At 38.9% G+C, this 22,287-nt stretch overlaps 2 protein-coding genes and 1 long non-coding RNA gene across 8 annotated transcripts; 1 reads left to right on the top strand and 2 right to left on the bottom strand.

Annotated features, from left to right (window-relative positions):
- Window positions 1–735: 735 nt before the first annotated feature.
- On the bottom strand, window positions 736–4,588 carry LOC137137945 (uncharacterized). The gene is made up of 4 exons (XR_010915859.1): window positions 4,382–4,588; window positions 3,227–4,066; window positions 1,597–1,953; window positions 736–1,239 (listed from the first exon to the last, which is right to left on the bottom strand). It is a non-coding gene; the product is annotated as an uncharacterized lncRNA (long non-coding RNA).
- Window positions 4,589–4,728: 140 nt separating this feature from the next.
- Window positions 4,729–13,227, top strand: LOC137137906 (low affinity immunoglobulin gamma Fc region receptor II-like). 4 transcript variants are annotated; one of them, XM_067524715.1, is made up of 9 exons: window positions 4,729–5,862; window positions 6,367–6,402; window positions 6,974–7,234; window positions 7,314–7,580; window positions 7,876–8,046; window positions 8,863–8,937; window positions 9,492–9,542; window positions 10,505–10,594; window positions 12,833–13,227. In XM_067524715.1, the coding sequence occupies exons 1-9, from the start codon at window positions 5,832–5,834 to the stop codon at window positions 12,907–12,909; spliced, it is 1,059 nt and encodes a 352-aa protein (XP_067380816.1). In that variant the 5' UTR covers window positions 4,729–5,831; the 3' UTR covers window positions 12,910–13,227. The 4 variants fall into 4 exon arrangements, with proteins under 4 accessions (XP_067380816.1, XP_067380814.1, XP_067380812.1 ...); XM_067524713.1 differs by having other exon boundaries at window positions 9,489–9,542; XM_067524711.1 differs by having other exon boundaries at window positions 9,462–9,542; window positions 12,833–13,201.
- Window positions 13,228–13,298: 71 nt separating this feature from the next.
- LOC137137942 (sodium channel regulatory subunit beta-3-like) lies at window positions 13,299–22,178 on the bottom strand. 3 transcript variants are annotated; one of them, XM_067524789.1, is made up of 5 exons: window positions 21,769–22,178; window positions 21,564–21,684; window positions 19,382–19,741; window positions 15,907–15,963; window positions 13,299–15,658 (listed from the first exon to the last, which is right to left on the bottom strand). In XM_067524789.1, the coding sequence occupies exons 2-5, from the start codon at window positions 21,622–21,624 to the stop codon at window positions 15,534–15,536; spliced, it is 603 nt and encodes a 200-aa protein (XP_067380890.1). In that variant the 5' UTR covers window positions 21,625–21,684; window positions 21,769–22,178; the 3' UTR covers window positions 13,299–15,533. The 3 variants fall into 3 exon arrangements, with proteins under 3 accessions (XP_067380890.1, XP_067380891.1, XP_067380892.1); XM_067524790.1 differs by having other exon boundaries at window positions 19,382–21,165; window positions 21,769–21,783; XM_067524791.1 differs by lacking the exons at window positions 13,299–15,658; window positions 15,907–15,963 and adding an exon at window positions 17,911–19,302 and having other exon boundaries at window positions 21,564–22,146.
- Between the last annotated feature and the right edge of the window lie 109 nt (window positions 22,179–22,287).

Genomic DNA, 22,287 nt, shown 5'->3' with positions numbered 1-22,287 from the left:
TATCCTCTGTCGGCTGACGTCACTCGCTGCGCGACAGTGCAGTCCAACGACGTTTGACTTAATTATGCCACAAAAACACTAGTCACAGATTATCTGTGCAGCTTGCTTGATTTATATCTTACATTTATGTTTAAGCAAATCATGGATTTAATAAACACACGAGAGACCTGCAGAGAAAGACAATTTGAATTCGCCTTAGTTGAGGCTGAAGATGCCGCTTTGTCGCCTCCTGGTGGCTCGTGGGCCTCATGCACATGCTACTTTCTGAAGGCAAAATCCGCTTCTACTGTTCCCACATACATGTGTTCTCACAGACCCTCAACCTACAGTGCACAGCGTGTTTATGCCTGTTTAGTTTTTTATTTCAGGTATAGTCAATTCCTCATTATTATTACTATTATTATTATGGCTGAGAGTCAAACGTCAGGTTCACATCTGGACCCTGTGTCTCCTACATGAAGTAAAACATGTAACATGACTTCATTTTAACCAGCATGAGAACAGTTTGAGAAGTTTCTCTTTGGCTTCTTGTGGTTCTTTTTTCCCCTCAATATGTTGGAGATACTAGACATGTGTCAACACATTCCATAGCAGCTAAGATCAACACACTCAACAGCTCAGCTCCAGCTTCTGGTAAACAGTGTGTAGATGCTACACACTCAACACAGAGTTGTTGAACCTACATAATGCATGAAATTGGCGTTTTTTATTTTAAGAGAGAAACACTGAAATGTGTATAAGATCATATAGATATATTTATTACAGAAAAAAGTACATATTGGCCTAATAAAAAGCTTTGAGACAGATTAAAAAAGCCTAGCAGATGCAAAAATATTGAAGAAATGTAAGATGATAATAGAATTAACATATTTAAACAGAAACAGAAAGCACTTTACATTTAAAGGCAGTTTATCATTTAATTTAAGCTCAAGCTCACTGAAGGTGAAGATAAGTGCTTGAAGCGATGAGAATGTAATTCCATAACAAATATTACTATGATTAAGGCAGTATTTATATTAATGTTTGAAAAATTAATGCTGTCTAAATTATTAAGTTTTATCTGGTATTTCAGTTGCAGGTGGGTTTGAATTCTGCCTTTGGTCTTTTGTTTTTTTTAAACCTCACGGCACAAATACCAACACACAGTAATAACTGACACACTAAGCACAAATGCATGATATTGATTCTTGTTTCCTCCATCTTTCATTCTTTCCTTCAAGATGTGTTCAGCTCCACCACCTGTGACAAGAGAATGAGATGTGAGGTGTCAGGTAGGTGATGAATCCATTTCCTCTTCAAACTCCTGTCAGACATTATCTACTGCACTTTGATCCCATCACTCATAGCAGCTGTTTGCTACAAAGTCTCATCAGCAACATCTTTAGAAAACACCAACATCTGATCTGTGAAGGTTCACTCTCACATCAACAACCAGGAAGCAGCTTCACCTCTGATACACACACACACACACACCTGAGTCTGTGACTATCAGGTGGATGGTGGTGATGGGCTCAGGTGCATCTTTCTTTCGATTTGACATCCATATGTTCCACTGTCATTGGCAGAACAGGAAGCAGCTGCACTCTACAAACTTACCTGACTGTGTAACTGTCAGCCTGATGAAGTCCCTGAGCTCAGTGTTGGTTCTCTCACTGGTTCCTGTGTTGCTGATGAAGATTTGACACTCGTAAATTCCACTGTCACTGTTGCTGACATTCTTTAGAATCAAAGAAACGTCTCCATTCTTCACTGAGGATTTGTCTTGCAGCTTCACTCGACCATGAAAAGCTGGATGCTGGTAGTTTTCGTAGGAGCGATTATTTCGATAAAAGAACACGTAGCCATCAGACTTAAGGTCAGGTCTTATCCACTCTAACAGTGTGATGGAAGAATCTTTGGGAGCCAGACATGGGAGGAAGACGTCTTCTCCAGATGTTGCCTTTATCTCTTTGACTACAACATTTATTAAAAAGAAAAAAAAGCTTGAGACAAAGCTTGAGACAACACTTGATGTTTATAGCAACTGGAGAAAAGTTTGGTTAAATATGGTAGGACTGAGTCCTAAAACCCAGAAATCACCTAGCACTTTTTGACTTCTGGTTCCATTGACCTGAAGTCTATGGGTCTTTATTTAAAAGCCTGAAATAAGACCCATAGTTAACATAAGGTCAAGAGACTTTCATGTTACATTGTCCAACATAAAATTAATAAATACCCCGCTTGTGTTATTTTAGACATCATATGCATCCTAAACAAGGTGGTTCCTAACAAGTGGCTAAACATTAAACGTCCTCAGCCAGGACATGGAGACATTTTTCCTAACTAATCTCTCTGTACGTTTAGGTCACATGACCGTGGTGTTAGTTTAAAACTTACCGATAGTCTCTTTCTACCTCTAGCAATTGTGTTTAAGCTTTAAAAAAAAATCATAAAGTGCTGTCATCTGTTTGTTTTGGAGCTTATTATTCGCACACACAAAAAATGTTATTTTACATAACAGTAAAACAAGAGAAACTTTGGTAAGACAGCTCACACATGTTTAGTCTGATCTGATACATGCAATACATACAATTAAATAACTAATCCATTAGTCAATTTCTACTAAAATATTTTACTATTCTGAAAACTATTAGTCATTCGAGTCATTTTTTTGAGCAAAAACAAAGTCAATTTTCCAGTTTTGAATTAATATTTTGGGGTTTGTTTATTAGTTAAACTACATTTCATGGATCACCAAAGACCCAGTGAATATAATTTAATGTAGTTTATTTCTAGATTTTATGAGTGTATTGACTGAAAACAGCAATTAATAGTCACATGCTTTCAAAACAAAGTCATCTGATCTGCTGCATGACTACACAGATTGACAGTGTACAGGTCACTATAGTGACTGTAAACACATTCTGTAATTTCTCTGAATCACCTGATTACAGTACTTAAATATTAAAAAGCTGTGTTTAAACGGTGTGAAGTTTAAGCTGCTATGTTTCTGTTGCACGTTGAAATTCCAGTTCAACAGATACAGAATGTAAATAAGCAATTATTCTGATTATGTGTACCATATGGATCATTACTAGCATTAGCACTGTCAGTTATAAAGAAGTAACCTAAAGTAAAAGTACGTCTCGACATACGGTAGCTTCTGGGTGTAGGTCTATATGACGCAGACAAAATGCACTGCAGGATCGTATTGTGTGGTTGAGAGTAACAGTAACAGTAACATTACCTTCAAACGCAGTACTCAGAGGAAACAAGATGAGGAAATAAAGCGAGTAAGAAAGGAAAAACATGTCTACAGACGCCACCTTTTCGTGATTAGGGTTCTACAGGGTTTTGTTTACATGAGCACGGGTGGGGGTGGGGAGGAGGAGGAAGAGGATGACGACGTTTTCTTTTCTCTACAGCTGCAGATATTAAAGGAAAGACTGCAATAAACGTGAGCTCCAGTATAATCCCACGACTGCCTTCCATACTGAAACACAAATAATAGAAAGAGAGAAAACCACCAGGCTAAAAAAACCTGGCGTGTGATCGTTGCAGCTCCGTTACCTAAACTTGAAAAGCGGATTTTTAATTTAAAAAAAAAGTTCCCTGTAATATTTGAATTTGAACTTTCACCTATTTTCTCCATTTACTTTTCGAACATTAAAATGACATTTTAAATACACCAGGACAAAACTAAGACTTGAGAGGCTTCACTGTAGCAAAACGTCAACGGTTCAGGAAGTAGGGGCGGTTAAAATGCAAACACGTGGTACATAAACTGTATTAGTTGACACATCGTTGAAATATGACTGAAACATGTCTTAATAACAGAACACAAAATATTAGTAAAACATTTTGTGAAACAGTGCATTTCTCTTGCTGATTATAGAAAAACGTAGTACTTGAATAATAATAAAAGTCCTTTCGCTTTATCCTGTGGGTTCTTTTTGTCCACATGTTGATTTGGCACAGATTTGAAGCAGCCCTCCCGAATTTCTACCGGGTTTGGGGACCGGCTATGGGGGCTTAAGTGCCCACGGAGACTTCGACCAGGGGTCGGGAAGAGCGGGGCGCTGCCACTCTAAAATAAACATACAAAACCCCAAATCTCGTGTATTGATTCCGATGAAATCGTGAAATGTTGCCTTACACTTTTAATGGATTGCTGTTTAGATAAAAACCATAATTATTTTTGAAGGAATTTTACTGTACACTAACCCTCCCCCCCTCCACTCCCACCGCAGAAACAGCCCTGTAACTACTGTAACTAATGTCCTCGTCTTTGGACTTTTACAAACAAATCTTCTTTAGATTTGCAGCTCAAAAACATGTTCGAACTCACTTTCTTATGGACAGTGTTGATATGATTTCAGATGACATCATGCAGATTACTTACTGTGTACAGCAGTGGCATCCGGCGCCGGCTTAAGTTAACAGTCAACTTAGAAACCAGGTAAAAATGAATCACAACATGTAAAACTCTTCAGCACTAACATTATCCGGTGCGTCAACAAACTCATAATCTCTTCCAAAAGTGAATGGTGTCGGACCCGTGGTTCTCATGAGCAAAATAAATAATATCCGACCTAATACGTGTTGAAAGTCTGTACTGAATGAATTGAAACGTGCTTCAATACGGACATGATGACGTCATGTCACATGACTGAATGCCTCGCGCATGCCGCTGCAACATGGTTACTGTGGAACTGTCTGTATTAATATTGTGAGCTGTTTTATACTTTTAATCCACAATCTTGTACTTTTTATTATCTTGTACTTTTTTCTTAGCTTCCAAATGTTTTCCTGGTTGTTCCTCCAAGGCTTATTTTGGCATAACAAGTATTAAAAATTACAGGTTTAGTATCTTATTCACTCACAGTAAAAAAACGTGTGCATGGCTGTGACATTATCACCTGTCACATGTGCACAACGTCAACCACTTAACATGTAAACTTGACCAGCAGAGAATCAGATATCTCTGACAGATCGACCAGTAAATTAAAGCAAATAAAACAAGATTAGGTTGCAAATGGCTTCCTTGCAACAACTGCATCATGTGACTCAAAGACGTATCAAAACTGCTTGTTTCTTCTTTTGTTCTCATCCAATTGTGGTTTGTTTCTCCTTTTGAGCAGGTGAAAAATTATGGTGATTGACTTACTCTGTGAAAACCTTCCACATTTTCCATCTAACAGAATACTTTGTTTAGTGTGTTTTAAATCATTGTTGTATGACAAAACTCCTCCCAATTTGTTCTGTCCGGTTCCTTCATGAGTTAGGTCATCAACAAGTCAGGACACTACCCCCACTGTGCTTCACAGATTAGCTTGTATGGTTTGGATCATAAGCAGACACTTACTTCCTGCAGAGGTTTGCATTGCCATCAGGTTCATCATGGTCCCATTCATCAGTAAATCTTTGTTTGAGAACTTTTGTATTGCTTCTCATTATAGTTTCTTCCAAGCTTAAACCGCAAAAACAAATGAATTAGCCTTGCTGTACCAATACTTTTGGAGTGGACTGTATGTTTATTATATGAATAGCATTTAATCATCATGCACTGTATGGGCTGTTAGGTTTGAACCTGGAAACTTTAAACAATGAACAAAGAGGAAAGACAAAAGCACAATAAAAACACATAAATGTCTATTTCACAATGTTTTGTTTAATAATGTTAGTATATCTTGTTAAGTGAAAGGGATTTAACTCACTCATGGTACAAAAATAAACTGTTTTCCTGTTTGCTGTTGACGACAAAACCACAGAAAAGTAAGTCACTTCAACAGAGGAAGGAGGAGGGTTTCACTGATGTGAGAAAGAAAAATCTCAAATCACCACGTAATACAATGGGAGAACCATCTTTTCTGTGGCAGCTCAGTGAGTAAAACTGCTTATTATTTATTAACTTTTTAGTAACCATATTTATGCATATCGTATCTGCTAAGTTGAAGAAGAGTGAGATTTACTTTAATGTTCATAATGGTATAATTGTACTTTTGCTCACTAAACTTTCCAGTATTGTTCAGTCTCCAGCCTTGGTGGGTTTGCTCTCATGTTAGTAGTTTCGGATCCAAAAGTGAGTCTAAGTCTAAAGAAGAACTCAGGGAAGTGCTGAAGGAAGGCTGGTATAATATAGTTTACTTAAGAAAACTTTAAAAGTCTCCCCCAAAGAATTCAAGATGTGCCAAGTGCAAAGAGAAGTCACACGTTTCCCCGTAGAAGTCATCTTGTTTTAGGACGGTTGGGTTTTTAAATATTGCTCACATATTTTCTGTAGTTTCCAATTCAATAAAGAAACCTATATAAATATGGATTGATGATGGCCTATGACGTTTGCACAGTATTATATATAATTTAATTATAAATCTCCTTTCTCTTCAGTTTTGACCTCACTGCTCTGCTGCCTAACGAACCAAGGTTAGTAATCATGTAAACATATTAATTCCTCACTTATTTTGTCCCTCATCTGCTGATCTTTCTGATGTTTCTTGCAAGTTATTCCGTGTTATTTTTAGCACATAACTAGGGTTATGTGCTAGTTGTGATGTGTAAGCTACAGTGCAGCAACCATAGTGCACTTCAAAAACTCTTGCAGCTGAAACTGGACTAACCAATGTTTAATGCTAATTAACTCTGAGAAGAGCCTCTATAAAAAGATGTGAAAACACCTGCAGCCCAAGCAATGTTAAAGCTGCAATCAGCCTGAATAGAATATCTGAATACCTGCAGGATAACAGTGTGACTTTACTGACTATAGTGACCAGGCTCCGACTTACTGCAGTTAAAACTCAAGGGTCTGTTTCATGCAGACATGAGACACCAAATAACATTCAGAAAGTTGACGCTGAATAACAGATCAATAATATGAAGGTTTTTAGATTTGTACACGGCTGTGATCACACAACACAAGTATGAAGTGTATTAAAACTTATGTTTGGATGTTTTTTGTAATTCTAAATGGGCTAAATTACAATAAATTCTCATACAGCTCATCTGACTGTGAGTCCCATCAGCTCTCAGTTTTTAAAGGGACAGTCTGTCTCTCTGAGCTGTGAGGAGGATGACGGCTCTGCTGGATGGACAATGAGGAGGAACACAACCAAAGAGACCAGAGCTGAGTGTGAAGCCTGGGGGGAACCAGCTGGTTCTTCCTGTAACATCAATTCAGTTGTCCCATTGGACAGTGGAGTTTACTGGTGTGAGTCCAGAGAGGGATCAACCAGTAACAGCATCACCATCACTGTCACTGGTAAGATCAGACTGTGGAGTTAGTGTTGATGAAGCTGTGTGGAAATGGATGAAATGCTGTAGTTTGTCTCTGTGTTGAGATGGAGCAGTGATCCTGCAGAGTCCTGTCCTCCCTGTAATGGAGGGACATGATGTCTCTCTGAGCTGTCAAACAAAGAGCCCTGCGTCCAATCCTTCAGCTGATTTCTATAAAGATGGCTCCCTCATCAGGACTGAGCCTACAGGTCACATGACCATCCACCATGTTACCAAGTCTGATGAAGGCCTCTACAAGTGTAACATCAGCAGTCATGGAGAGTCTCCACCCAGCTGGATCTACGTCACAGGTCAGGAGGAGTCAAGAGAAGGTGCTAAGCAATCCACAACATGTTGTGCCAGTAAATATCCAGTGAATGCATCCCAAAATCTTGGTGCTGGTCATGGCTACATGATACAATGAAATCATACTGATGACTGCACACAAAGTATGCATAAGTTACTGAAATAATCAATATTTTGACCACAAATGGTCTTGTTAAAATAAAAATAAAAAATGCAAAGAAACCACAAAGAATCACAAATTGCAAGAATTGACAAACAGTGTCAAAACAACAACACATACAAAAGTCATTATTGTTTTTTGTTACTTTTCTATTATTCCAGGAAAAGCCACCACCACATCTTCCCCATCATTCTCCACTTCTGCCTTTTCCTCTCCTGCTCTGTCCTTCTCTCTTTCCTTCTCTTTATGGTCTATTCCATCTCTCAGTGGTTTAATGCTCCTGGTTGTACTGGTTCTACTGGTGAGACGATGTGTCCAGAGAAAACCTGAAGGTGAGACAGTCTTTTAAAACAACACCCTGCTGACCAAAGTACTTTACATACAGAAAAGTAAATATTAAATAAATATACAATCATTCCAATATAAACTATAAAAAGGTGACATAAAACCATAATTAAAAAGTGTTTCTATTAGGTTCTGGGCACCTCTATAAGAAACTGAGAAGAAACGGAGTCACTGAGAGAGGGTGTTACTAGACCATTTAAAGCCTTAAATACAAAAATGAATAACTTCAAATTAATTCAAAAATGGACCGGAAGCCAGAACCAAGCCTATGGTCAAATTGTATACATCTTACACAGCGCATTAGTCAGGCCTAGAACTGGTAAAAACAATGGCTGCTCTTTAAAATCATCAAAAAAAAAAAAAAAAAAAAAAGGAATGATTAGACACTTTTAATTTCAACATTTATTCACAGACACAAAAGTGTATGTGTTTACAGAGCAGTGTGGTTTGTTTGAGCTTGCTTTGTGGTTAAAGGCTATAACAGAAGCTTTGCTGCATGTTTCCTGTTTTCTGAAAAAAAAAAAAGTCTTCAATTGTACTTGTTCATGTTTCACTGAAGAACTGATTTCACTACCTAATTCAGCTCTTAGCATTGACACATTATTTGGTAATACTAAGGAAATTAATACATTTATTCTAGCATTACTGCTACAGCTTCACCTACACGGTGGTTTCAACAGAATATATTATGTATTAATATTCTTATATAATTATGGATGTTTCATGTAAATAGAGGTGTTGATCTATACTTTACATCGATACTTTTAGCAGTGCTTGATAAATTCTTTTGACTTTGTTTTCAGAGACTGATCCAGCTCCACTTTACTCAGCAGTGAGAAGAAAAGCTGAAGTCAGTCATGAACCAAACAGGATGGGAGGTACATTCTACAATCAGTGTTTTAGTCATGTGAGCACTATGGCTCTAGAGTGATTTGTAACTCCACCACTATATCGATAGTTATTGAACTGATTTCTAATCTTTCCTTTAAACTTTGGCAATCCTGATACAACCTTTAACATATTATTACAATAATGTGTATCAATCAATCAATCAAACTTTTCTTTAAAGCAATTTACAGATGATTTGAGAATAAGAGCGAATACATTTATGAACAATATGAAATATAAAAAATAAAACACAACAAAATAAAAATACAAATAATTGAATAAACTTTGTTTAAAATAAAAATAAAATTGGCCACATAGAGATGAGTGTCATTAGCATTGCAAAGCATATGAAGACAAAAAGTAGTGAAACTAAAATTGACCTGTGGGGGACATTGAATTATAAGACATTTTTAGAAATATTGCCACTATTGACATTTAGATAAGTATTGATACTGTGTCGACAGGTAGAGCTACAGCTACTTTTAGCACTTTATACTTTGATTTGATTTTCCAGAAAATGATCCAGCTCCATTTTACTCAGCAGTGAGAAGAACAGCAGATCGAGTCAATGATGAACCAAACATGGTGAACAGAGGTACAGCGGCTCTTCTACAGTGTTTTAGTTGTGTTGGCAGAGTCTTAAGATTTGTATGTTGGCAAAAAATATGAATAACTATTGGACTAATTATGGTTCAGACAATTATGATCCCTGTTTCCTCTAGTTTTTCACTTAGACCCATCATTATTTCACCATTTGGATATGTCTGATACATTTATGTTGGTTTATGAGCAATATGTTCACTGCTTACATTAACAGCCAAGTTGTAATTACAACTTAGACACATCTCTGAAACAGCCAAAATATTGAACTCTGTTACTGAAAGTTACTGAAAAAATAAGAGCTACACTGGCCCAAGTTCGTCATTTAAATTGAATTGAAGCAACATTTAATGGGTGTTATATTGTCATGTCATGTCTTTTTGTTACCTTTCATATGAAAACTATGTTTGTCTCCTTAGAAAGACTGAGAGAAAAGGTGAGAAGTTACCTCCATGTTTAACAATGTCGTGTCTCACTTCTCTCTGTGGTCACCACCTTACACTCCACCTTTGGTGTACAACAAGTTTGGACAACATTCTCCTCTCAGCCACAACATGCAGAGGGTCCAGCTATTAGCAACTATTTTTTTCATAAAATGTGCATTTTTTAAATTAATTGCATCCATTTTTTAAAATTTTTTTTCTTGTTCTGAAGTTGATAACATTGCTCCAAATCGTGTGGTTTACTTTGGCAGGTGTGACAGTTGCATTGAAAGGTGTCATTTTGGTTTATAAGAAGTGAGCTGCTGCATAGTCATCCAGTTTCCTGTTTCACCAACAACGGCTGCTTTTAATTTGGTCTCTCAGGCCAGTCGCAGCAGTGGTGTTAGAAAAAGAAAAAAGTGTTATCTGCGTGAACAGTATCTGTAACTGTGATACATTTCAAAGTGTGGACATCAAAGTATTATTATTTTATTTCATGCACCACAGAAGTTAGTCATTTCATTATGTTTTGCAGAGAGGGATCCATGTGCAGTCTACGCTGCAGTGAGAAGAACAACAGACATCAGCTATGGACACATATCCACCAGATCAAACAACAGAAGAGGTACAACTGCTGTTCTGTGATACTGACTCATCTGCAGAGTGATGATGTGCAGAGCTCTGCACTGATTTAGATGGATGTTTACTGTAGCTGACACAGAGGTTATGACTCAAATCAAGACTCATGGAGCAGGCAGGTAAAAGTCAACGAGCGCTTAACTTAGATCACACAGGGCTGATAACATGCAGGCCGTCAGAGAAGGCAGAGAAAGAAGGATTGAAGAGACAGGAACAAAAGCTGATGAAGCAACCTGTGAGCAGGTGGGGTGGAGCTCATGTTACGGCTGTGGTGGGATCACTCAAACTAAATCTATCTTAAGCTGGTTACATTTTAAAATGCCACCTTTGAGCAAAACCATCATGTGTCCGCACCATCTGTTCCAGCCTGTTTCTGTGAGAACCTCCCCCACAGTGAAACAGGTAAGAAGACCTGCCCAAGAAAAATACATTTCACTGTGTACGATTGTTATATCAAGCAGACGATGAGACATTTAAGAGGAACAAGCGAAAAAACAGAAAAAACACGTCGATCTGCCTTTAAAAGCAAAATGCTGCTTCACTGCCTCTAGATTCAGTTTTTTCCTGTACGGATGCTACTGTTTTAGTCTGGATGAACCATTTTATATAAACTCAATACTACAATACCCATAATCCTCAAGAACTGATGCCATGAGGAGGAAGTCAGAGAGTCAGTCAATGCAGATGTAAACAAAACAGCACAAAAATTACAAAATTATCCAACAGTAAAATTTACATTTAAACTTAAACCCAGTGTCACGACTCATCCAGCATCTCAAAATCCCAGAGGAAGGACAGAAAAATTTGTGAATTCCTTTCCATGTGAGGACAAGTGGGTTCGGGTGGACATTTGGGGGAATCTGTGGTGGAGCTTGCAGCAGCACCACTTTGTGGAAAAAGTGTTAATGACATTCAGAGCAACAGCTGCTTAACAGCTGCAGCAGAAGACAGCAGATGGTGCTACTTTATATATTTACTCTGCTATGTGTTAGATGCACAAATCATCCTTTATACTCCACCACACTCTTCACATTCAGATTAATAAGAGAAAATGTAAATCAACTTATACATTCTGACACATTATTATAATCATACAATTTTCATAATTATATAGAGATGCCATCTCTCCACTTTTATCAGCTGAAATATTACAGATATTTAAACAATAATGCATCAATACTTATACTTCAGTTATTTATATATTACTGTTACAGGTAAATATAAAAGTGATTCATTCAAAATAAGAAACCTGTGCACTATAGCTGCATACACTTAGCTTCCAGTTTATAAGGTACAAAACAGGAGAAATAAAAACTACAAAAACTGTTCTGTGTACATAAAGGTGATATTGTTTAGATGGTTTGTTATATATTGTATTTTAAAAAAGGATTTGGAGATTTTTTACAGTTTTTTAGCCTTGTTGCAGAGTTCAGTGTAACTGCATTGTGTTGAATTATGCTGGCTGATGTGGCCAATACGGACACAGATGTCAAAGAATCAGGCTCTTGAGAAGGGACATCACTTCAATTGTTTATTTTCACTTACAGCTCAGCCTCATTTGGAATCAAGGGTCGGCCATGAGTGTGGATGGGTGTGTGTGTGTGTGTGTGTTTCATGATCTAAATTCATCCGGATACTGTGAGATTGAGGCTAATAAGTTGCCACATCCTGCCAATTAAATCAAGAAATTTCCATAGATAACAACAACTTAAAGGACACCTTCACTCATGTGGATCTTGCTTCTTTTCGATCTAATTTTTGTAGTTCATGTGAATGAATGCCATTAAACTTCCCTGTGACTTCCCTATATTAAAATATCTCTCTTCTTCTAGCTGACAAACTCCTCCAGATGACGTCACTTGGAGGAACATTCAGTTCAGATCATGTCATCTTGTTGCTCACACAATGGATAATCTTGGTCAACCTGATTTTCCACAGCTCCTCGAGATGACATCATCTGAACTAATGACGTAAAGCTTCTCTCAGTGATGTCATGTGGAGGAGTAGGTAGAAGGTAGAAGCAGAGACATACTTTACTATAAGTCAGAGTGAAGTTTAACAACATTAATGTACAGTTACACCCTAAACTAAAGCCATACGTGTGTTCTGGCAGTGGACTGAAGCAATAACAGCAGGTCAACAGAGAACTTCCATCATGGTTGACAGGAAGTTTATCCCCATGAGATTTTACTATATCTGACTGGGGGTTTGTTTTTGTGTCCAGAATGTCCAGCAGAACCAGGGGTCATCTACTCTTCACTGATGTTGAGCTTCACACCTTCGAACCAGTCCAACCATTGAAGACAACCTGCTGGTTTACTGGTCTTCATGACCTCTGACTTCCATGTTTATGCATTATTTATTCCACCACATGTTGTGTCCGTTTACAGTCCCTGTATAATTACCTTATACAGTAATCAGTAAAAAGTTTATAATTATTCATATTACTAAGAAATAACACAAAAATTTTATTATTGTTTCTTCTTCAAACCAAACTGTAAAAGTGATAAATATATTAAAGTGATTAAAGTGTCCTCCCTCATGTCTCAATGAACAACTTCACACATGTGACCTGAAATAAAAGCAGATTTGCAGCCAGGTTAAAATTCACACACAGACACACAGTTAACCTGAGTAACACCCGGTGTAATAGAACCTGATGATGTGGACTTTAAACTGTGAGTCAGATCTGATGATTCTGCAGAGGAAAATATCAGCTTCCATCCTCAGACTGAAATTACACTACAGCTCAGAGCCATGTGTGCACTTTCCATTTTAGATTTAGGTCAATAACAGAATAAAATCTCCAAAAAGTCCTTCAGTTACATTCTGATTTCTGCAGGGTTTTATTGACTGGTTATAGTGTCTCAGTGCAGTTTTACCAGCAGCTTCAGTCTGACCACACATTAAACCCTGATGGCTTTATTAAGCTTTAACTTTAATCAGAAGCTGGAAGATACCACCTCACATTAGGGAGGGGGAGGACAAAGCAAACTGACTTCTGATTGGCTGAACACACCTGATAAAGGTGATCAGCAGTGGGTAGGATGCTAGGGTTAGTCGGAAAACAAGCACTCAGGTGTCACAGAAGTTCCAGAGCAGCTTCATCATTATTCAAAAAGTCAGAAATAAAGTAGTAATGTGTGTTAGTTTATTAACAAATAAACTTTCAATGAAGAGCTTTTTTTAAGAGTTCATATTGGTCGTAACAACTACAATCGAACAGAAGCTGGAATTTTTTTTTAAAAAAGTAATAAAATAAATAATTATAATAAAATAGTCTTTACTGTAATTTAATGTAACAAACAGATAAAGGTTGTTGAGTCTCTCCACTTAATCTTAAAAAACCGGGACAGGCAGTGAAGCTGGTGAAAAGAAGAAAAACTGAAATCTAGAATCATCATCATGACTCATGACAATTAAATAAGTCATACAAGGACTGTGGAGCTCAGATATCATAACCTGCTCTTCTTGTTGCTGAGGATAATGGGTCTGAGTAGCATCACTGTTGTCTCCTTCATCACTAATGTTTCCTGCTCCATCCCCTGTGAGAACAGAATCGGATGTGAGGTGTCAGGTAGGTGATGAACCCTCTAAGAGCCACAAAGTCTTTAAATCTTAAGTTAAGTTCTGGTTATTTCTAGTGTCAAATTGTTCCATCACAACAAGTGTAAATGTAACTGTAAATTAATCATGTGAGTCAGGGCAGCCGCACATGTGCAGTTGGTGACTTGGGAGCACGTAAAGAAAAAGAAGAGAGAAGCATGGAAATTGTTGAGCTTGGTACAAAACAGGTTTTTGACTGTATAGCAGAATTTCCTACCAGTTACTGAGAGAAGCTCAGTTGAATGAAAAAGTTCCCTTTTTGTATCTGCAAAATAAAAGCAGCTCGGATCGACTCCTTTTTAAAGCCGGGGGTTTATGGAACATTCTTTTGGACTGTGGAATACGAGCCAAAACATTTTGTCTAAGATTTGGATTTGATAAGAATAAGCGCCTACAAATAATGAACCAACCCCTCATCCACCGTGCATCACAAACAAAGCCTGACCTTCATCCTTTTCTTCTTCTTACGTTTTTATGTCACATTATAATCATTTTCTCCTCCTAACGTGTCCAAACCACCTCAATCTGGCCTCTCTGACTTTATCTCCGAAACATCTAACATGAGTTGTCCCTCTGATGTCCTCATTCCTGATCCTGTCCATCCTCGTCTCTCCCAAATAGAACCTCAACATCTTTTAAAGTCCTGCACCTTCTTCACCTCTGCTCCCTGTAACCTCACCGTTCCACCTGGGTTCCTCTCATTGACACACATGTATTCTGTCTTGCTGCGGCTAAGCTTCATTCCTCTGTTTTCCAGAGCAGACCTCCACCTCTAGATTTTCCTCCACCTGCTCTCACTACAAATCAAAATGTCATCTGCAAACATCATAGTCGATGGAGATTCCTGTCTAACCTCATCTGTCAGTCTGTCCATCACCAGAGCAAAGAAGAAGGGGCTCAGAGCTGATCCTTGATGCAGACCCACCTCCACCTTGAACTCCTCTGTCACACCTACAGCACCTCACCACTGTCTTACAGCTCTCATACATGTCCTGCACCACTCTAACATACTTCTCTGCCACTCCAGACGTCCTCATACAATACCACAGCTCCTCTCTCGGCACCCTGTCATACGCTTTCTCTAAATCTACGAAGACACAATGCAACTCCCTCTGACCTTCTCTGTACTTCTCCATCAGCGTCCTCAAAGCAAATATAGTTTTATACTGATATGATGATTCCACATAACACATATTACTATGATTAAGGCAGTATTTATATTAATGTTTGAAAAATTAATGCTGTCTAAATTATTAAGTTATATTTGGTATTACAGTTGCAGGTTGGTTTGACTTCTGCCTTTGGTCTTTTGTTTTTTTTTAAATCTCACAGCACAAATACCAACACACAGTAATAACTGACACACTAAGCACAAATGCATGATATTGATTCTTGTTTCCTCCATCCTTCATTCTTTCCTTCAAGATGTGTTCAGCTCCACCACCTGTGAGAAGAGAATGAGATGTGAGGTGTCAGGTAGGTGATGAATCCATTTCCTCTTCAAACTCCTGTCAGACATTATCTACTACACACACACACACACACACCTGAGTCTGTGACTATCAGGTGGATCGTGGTGGTGGGCTCAGGTGCATCTCTCTTTCTACATTTTGACTCAGTGATCACGATTTGACATCCATATCTTCCACTGTCATTGGCAGAACAGGAAGCAGCTGCACTCTACAAACTTACCTGAGTCTGTAGGTTGATTCTTGATTACTCCATCCAAGACGTGTTCAGCTCCACCACCTGTGAGAAGAGAATGAGTAGTGAGAAACTCACCTTCAAAAGCAGAAGATAAATGAGAGAAAAGCTACAAAATACAAATGCACAGAAACAGCCATGACAACTGCTGTTTCAAACTGAAAGTCTTTTTGCAGGAAGACGAGTTGTGAGAGATGACATTTGCTTTTTTTAAATTTTCTTTTATTTTGAAGTTCTGAAACTTTAATTATGACTAGTAACAGTATTATATAAATTATATCTCTATCTATAGCTGATCAGAGCAGAGAGAACTAATCCTTCTTAAATTTGTTCTAAGTAGCTACAGAACATCTTCAAAATCCAGTTGGTTTTGTCTTGAGTCCCTTCAGTTTCAACTTTCCTTAGTGCAGCTTCTCTGTGCGTCCTGTCACTGCAGCCAACAGTCTTACAGTTTCTCACCTTTCACCTCGTAGATGTAAATAAAAATTAAGTAAAGATAAAATTCCTCACATCCCCTCTGGTGTTAATATGTTGCTTCAGCTCTGGATTCTCTGTGATGTTGACTATACTCTGATAGTCATAGTCTTCAGTCTTGGATTAATTTGTCACGGTTGTAATATTTGTCCTCCCCCCTTTTCTCTCTGACAGCATAAACACATTTCACTTTGTCTAAAGACAAAATCTGCACAAACATCAGCCTGACAGAAAACAGTCTATTCAGTGAAGTCTGATATTAAAAAGAATCCAAATAAATGGAGACTGAGATTTTTATTCTACCGTTGTTCTGTGATGGTTTCTTACATTTCATCTTGTTCATTTTCACTTTCTGCTGTTCCTCAAACCAAGTTTTTCCACAGACACATGATGGATTCAGCCAGTATAATTTCACATTTAATCCTTCACTCACAGCTCTCATGGTGACACATGTACATGATTAACTCTGCATCAAACACTCGTGTTCTCAGGCTTTTTGAGTACTGACCCAAGACTTCACTGCCTGAAAATGTGTTGGAAAGAAAATTGATTGCGATACTGCATGTTTGCGTTCTCTGGAGTGGTACGATGAACTCTCACTGATCCACCCTGTTCACATTGTTTATGCAAGTGAGCTGAAGCTCTGAGTTCATCAACAGAGACACTGTGTCCACATACTGGTGTTTCTCCACAGGCCTGTTCACGGACTGAAAGAAAAGGTTGTTTCATTTCCCATATTAAACTACTACAGTCTGTATAAATAAAAGAGGTTCCAGATGTCTAATCTAAGCTAAGGAGGTGAAAATGTGTGTCCGCTCAGCTGTCAACTCATTAGCCCAGCATGAGTTGGGGTCTGAAAAACACAACAAAACAAACAGTGTAGGTGGTGCTTTGGAGGCTGTCACCTGACCATTTGTTTTTCCCAGAGCTTCCAGCTTGATCTTCCAGTCTCCTGTATAGTGCTCCCAGGCAGCTAATGTCAGGTTTTATTTTTTGCTATGTACGAGTTGTGAAAAACAGAGATTGCATTACATTTCCTGTGGCTCCATCACAGTAAAAGCCCCTTGTTTTTGTCCAGTCTAAGGGTTTTAGTAGTAGTAAGCAGTAACAGCAAGATGATCCAGCTGCAGCAGACTAACAGCAAACTCCAGTCACAGAAACCACTACTACAGACAGCTGGAATAACTGTAATTATACAAGTAAAAGGGGGTTTGAATTGAGGGGAAAAAAACTTGTATTAAATGAAACAAATTCAAAAGTTTAATCATATTATTAGACATATTAGATATATTAGACAATAAACTCAAATATCCGCTACAGTTTGATGTGTTGTGTTTTCTCCATTATCAGAAATGTTTCAGGCTCAACATCGCAGCAACAACACAATCAAAACAAGATATATAAAAAAAGTAGCTTTTACTAAAAAAAAAATATATAATAGCGTATTTAATCTGTTCCTTTTAAAGACCTGCAACATTGGTATATTACAAGCATTGAATAATACGTAATGTCACACACTCAAACAGCTACATTTTCTGGTATGCAAGCTAATCTATAAGAACATGTTATATGGCTAACAATATTTTTACTCCAGATATAATGTGTGCTGCTGTGTTATAATGTCTGCATTTAACAAAAAAACTGCCTCATCACTGAGGATAAGAGCAGGTGAGTGCATCGGATAATATTTGGCAACCTACTAGCTTCACCAGCTGAAGTTTTTCAGTATCATTCAGTCCCTGCTCCCTGCTTCACTTTGTCAAAAATTTTGGACACGATGTTTTCACGCAAACGACTGACAACAGTGCGACGGTGACATAAACAGAGAGAGAAGCTGTTCACACGTGACCAAAAACTGGAAAGATTCCACATAAAGGCACCTTTGAAATCCTCTGAAGAAATGAAGTGAATTATTTCACACTGATGCATCCTCCTGTGGAACCAGCTCCCAGTTCAGATTCAGGAAGCAGAAACCCTCTCTGCCTCTAAGTCTAGGCTTAAAATTTTCCTCTTTGATAAAGCTTAGAGTTAGTTAGACCCTCTCCTCTCAAACCACAATTGTCACCACTGTTTGTCATTAACTCTGTGTGTTTTCTCCCGTAGTTGTCTTTGTCCTTCTCTGTCCCTTTCTGCAGGTGTCCCCGGCTTTGAAGCTGTGTGTTTTCCAGTTTCCAGCTACTCGTCCTACCAACCTGCCCGATGTTTTATTGTTGCTCTGTTCTTTTACTCTCTCCCCTGTCCCCCCACCCCAACCGGTCAAGGCAGATGGTCGTCCACCCTGAGCCTGGTTCTGCTGGAGGTTTCTTCCGTTAATGGGAATTTTTCCTCTCCACTGTTGTCTAGTGCTTTGTTGGGTTCTCTCTATACATCTTTATAGTCTTGACTGTATTGTGTTAAGTGCCTTGAGATGACTTTGTTGTGAATTGATGCCATATAAATAAAGCTAATTTGAACTGAATAATTACATTAAACAAGCACTGTCTAACTGACTGGACATGCTATTTTTCACCTCCAATCTTCACCATTACAGCAGCATCTGTAGGGACCATCAGACACCACCCTATTCACTGCACCCCACCTCAGACCCTCTGATGTGAACCAGATGCTATATGACGCTACGAAATCATACTGAAGTTGGGCAGGCACTCGCCCTTTAAAAAAAAAAAACGATTGCTATATTTATGTCACAGCAGTACACAGGAGTAGAGAGAACTGAGAATTTTTCAGATCTTTGTTGGGTCACTCAACTGTTCCCTGTGTCTGGCTTTTTTTTATAAATCCTAAAAAGTATGAAAATGATACCAACTAGAACCACAGCAACAACCGTCAGGCCAACTGCAATTGCAACTAAAACTGCTCCCCTTTCCAGCAAATTGTTGCCTCCATCCCAGTTGTTCTCTGCCTTGTTACCTGCAGAGGAGAGCCAAGTGTGAGGCTTCAGCCATCAGGTGGGTGATGCAGAACTGAAACCTGGATTCTACAAGCTCACCTGATTCGGAAACCTTGAGGGTGATGAGATGCTTCAGCTCAGTAGTGGTTCTCCCACTGCTTCCTGGGTTGCTGATGACAATTCGACACTCATATGTCCCTGTATCGCTGATGTTGACATTCTTCAGAATCACTGAGACGTCTCCGTCCTTCACAGATGACTCGTTTCTCAGCTCCACTCGGCCCATGAAAAACTGATGCTGGTAGTTTTCATAGGGCCGGCTGTTTCTGTAGAAGAACACGTAACCGTCTTTCTTCAGCTCAGGTCTGCTCCACTCTAACAGCGTGATGTCGGCGTGTCGGGGACACTGACATTGAAGAGTGGCGTCCTCTCCAGGCTTCACCTCTATCTCCTTCTGAACTATAATATACATATATAATATAAATAAGAGCAAATAAATTAAATCTGACATTTATTTGAAATCCAAATTGACTCAGTCTGTTTATTTTCACTAAATTATTCTAGCAGTGTCTTTTTGATGTTACACACATCCACAAGCTCGGAAAAAGGCGTTGACTTTCCTACTGCATACGTGCAGTGAACAGATCACTAATGTCCTGTTGTGGCAGTTGCTTACTGCATTTGCACAAAGTGAACAGATATTGCACTGCACTGCACTTCTGTGTTGTTGCGGATGTACTGTTCAGCACATCTATCAACATTAGAAGCAGCAACAGCAGCTAATTACTCTCCAGCCACTAATGTGCTCATTTGCACGTGACTAAGCCAAAGAAACTCAGTTTAACTTTCATTGATTATTTTAGAGCAGCATTAGTTTAATCCTAGTGATTTAATGAGTTTTTTTAAAACCATTTTATTTTCCTTGATACTCAAAAAAACAAAAACAAATTGCAACCGCAAATGGAGACAAACCAGTGTGTTCTTGCCCAATTCTGGATACGTGCAGAGGGTTGTGTCAGGACGGGCATCCGACGTAAAACACATGCCAAATTAAAAATGCGAATCGTGACAAAGACTTCCATACCGGCTCGGTCGGGGCCCAGGTTAACAACGACAGCCACCGGTGCTGTTGACCTACAGGGTACTGATGGGTAAGATGAGGAAGGTGTGTTCGTAGGCAGAGAGAGAAGAGGAAAGCTAAGAATGTAGGACAGATAGTAGGGACTTTGAATGTTGGTACTATGACAGGGATGGATAGAGAGTTAATTGACATGATGCAGAGAAGGAAGGTGGACATATTTTGTGTCCAGGAGACCAGGTGGAAAGGTAGCAAGGCTAGAAGCTTAGGAGCAGGGTTTAAGTTTTTCTACCATGGGTCAGATAGGAAGAGAAATGGAGTAGGAGTTATACTGAAAGAGGAGTTTGTGAGGAATGTTCTAGAGGTGAAAAGAGTATCAGACAGGTTGATGAGTCTGAAGCTGGAAGTTGAAGGGGTGATGTCCAATGTTGTTAGTGGCTATGTCCCACAGAAAGAAGTTAGAAGAGAAGGAGAAAGGAGAGTTGCAGAATGTCAGCGAGAGTTACAGGAAAGATGTTCAAGATGGTGGTGAGACCAGAGATGTTGTTCGGCTTAGAGACAGTGGCACTGAAGAATAGACAGGAGGCAGAGCTGGAGGTAGCAGAGCTTAAGATGTTGAGGTTCTATTTGGGAGAGACGGGGATGGACAGGATCAGGCATGAGGACATCAGAGGGACAGCTCATGTTAGATGTGTTGGAGATAAAGTCAGAGAGACCAGATTGAGGTGGTTTGGACATGTTCAGAGAAGAAACTGTGAATATATCGGTAGAAGGATGCTGAGGTTGGAGCTGCCAGGCAGGAGGTCTAGAGGAAGAGCAAAGAGGAGATTTATGGATGTAGTGAGAGAGGACATGAAGTTAGTTGGTGTGACTCTTTGGAAAAACAAGCATAAAAACAAAATTATACTCCGCAAAATTGTGGTATACTTACAACAAAATAAGTACTAACAAAATATGTAATGTAATAATACTTGTAAGAAGACAATAAAAACCTATGAATAGCTATAGTAACATGAATTGATAATAACTGGTTATTAAAATGCAGTCACAGGTTATTACAGCAAAGCCAACACTACCTGGGTGTGTTCATGGCTGATCATCAATGACTCAGCTCCAACTCTTTGCAGGACTGTTATAAAAGGATGATATTGTGTGTGTGTGTGTGTGTGTGTGTCAGTGTGTAAGCACAAACACGCAGCTCACCTTCAAACGCAGAGGCCGAAGCAAAGATCAGGAAACTCCATGCGATGCGTACTAGAATCATCCTTGCAGAAACCGTCCGGCTCCAGCGCAGTCAGCGGATTGTTGAGAAGCGCAGTCAGCGCTACAGAGAAGACGAGATACAGTCACGTGACGTGCTGCTTCCTTTTTTTTTTAACTCCACAAAGACAGAAGACCTGGGAATCACGTAGCTTGCTGCTTTTATCTCCAGTCAGACGTTGCATCACTGACTCCATTAGGTGCCGTGTACGTCTACGTTTACACGATAAATCAGAGGAGCAGGTGATTTTCACGGTCACCGCGTGGAGATATTCAGGCAGCCGTCAGGGAACCACACAGGGTCCCGGACTGGAGCAGCCTCGTGCCTTGGTTTCCCACCAAAGCTGGAGGTTCCTCGTTGCACGTGGACTTCTTCCATTATCCGGTCAAATTAGCTCTGCAGCCCCTTAATTATTAAAAAAAATAAATAAAAAAAAAACAGTCTTGAAAAGTCTTCAGTAGCAGGACACACGTGCGCAAAACAACCTGTGAAAGCGGAAGAGCGGGCTGTGTTCAAGTTGCAACGGACAAACTACAATCGTTCAAATTTCTCTCTTAGTCCCAGCTTTGTTTACATTTAATTTTATTCATTTTCCATAAAAAAAAAAAACTACATGGAAAAAAAGGAAAAAAAAAAAAAAACCTTAACAGCAGCTCACGGGCCAAA

This window comes from Channa argus, chromosome 12 (assembly GCF_033026475.1).
Source record: "Channa argus isolate prfri chromosome 12, Channa argus male v1.0, whole genome shotgun sequence".
In the NCBI taxonomy this organism is placed as follows: domain Eukaryota; kingdom Metazoa; phylum Chordata; class Actinopteri; order Anabantiformes; family Channidae; genus Channa; species Channa argus.
The sequence above is the reverse complement of the archived record's forward strand: the minus strand, read 5'-3'. Positions and strand labels throughout refer to the sequence as shown.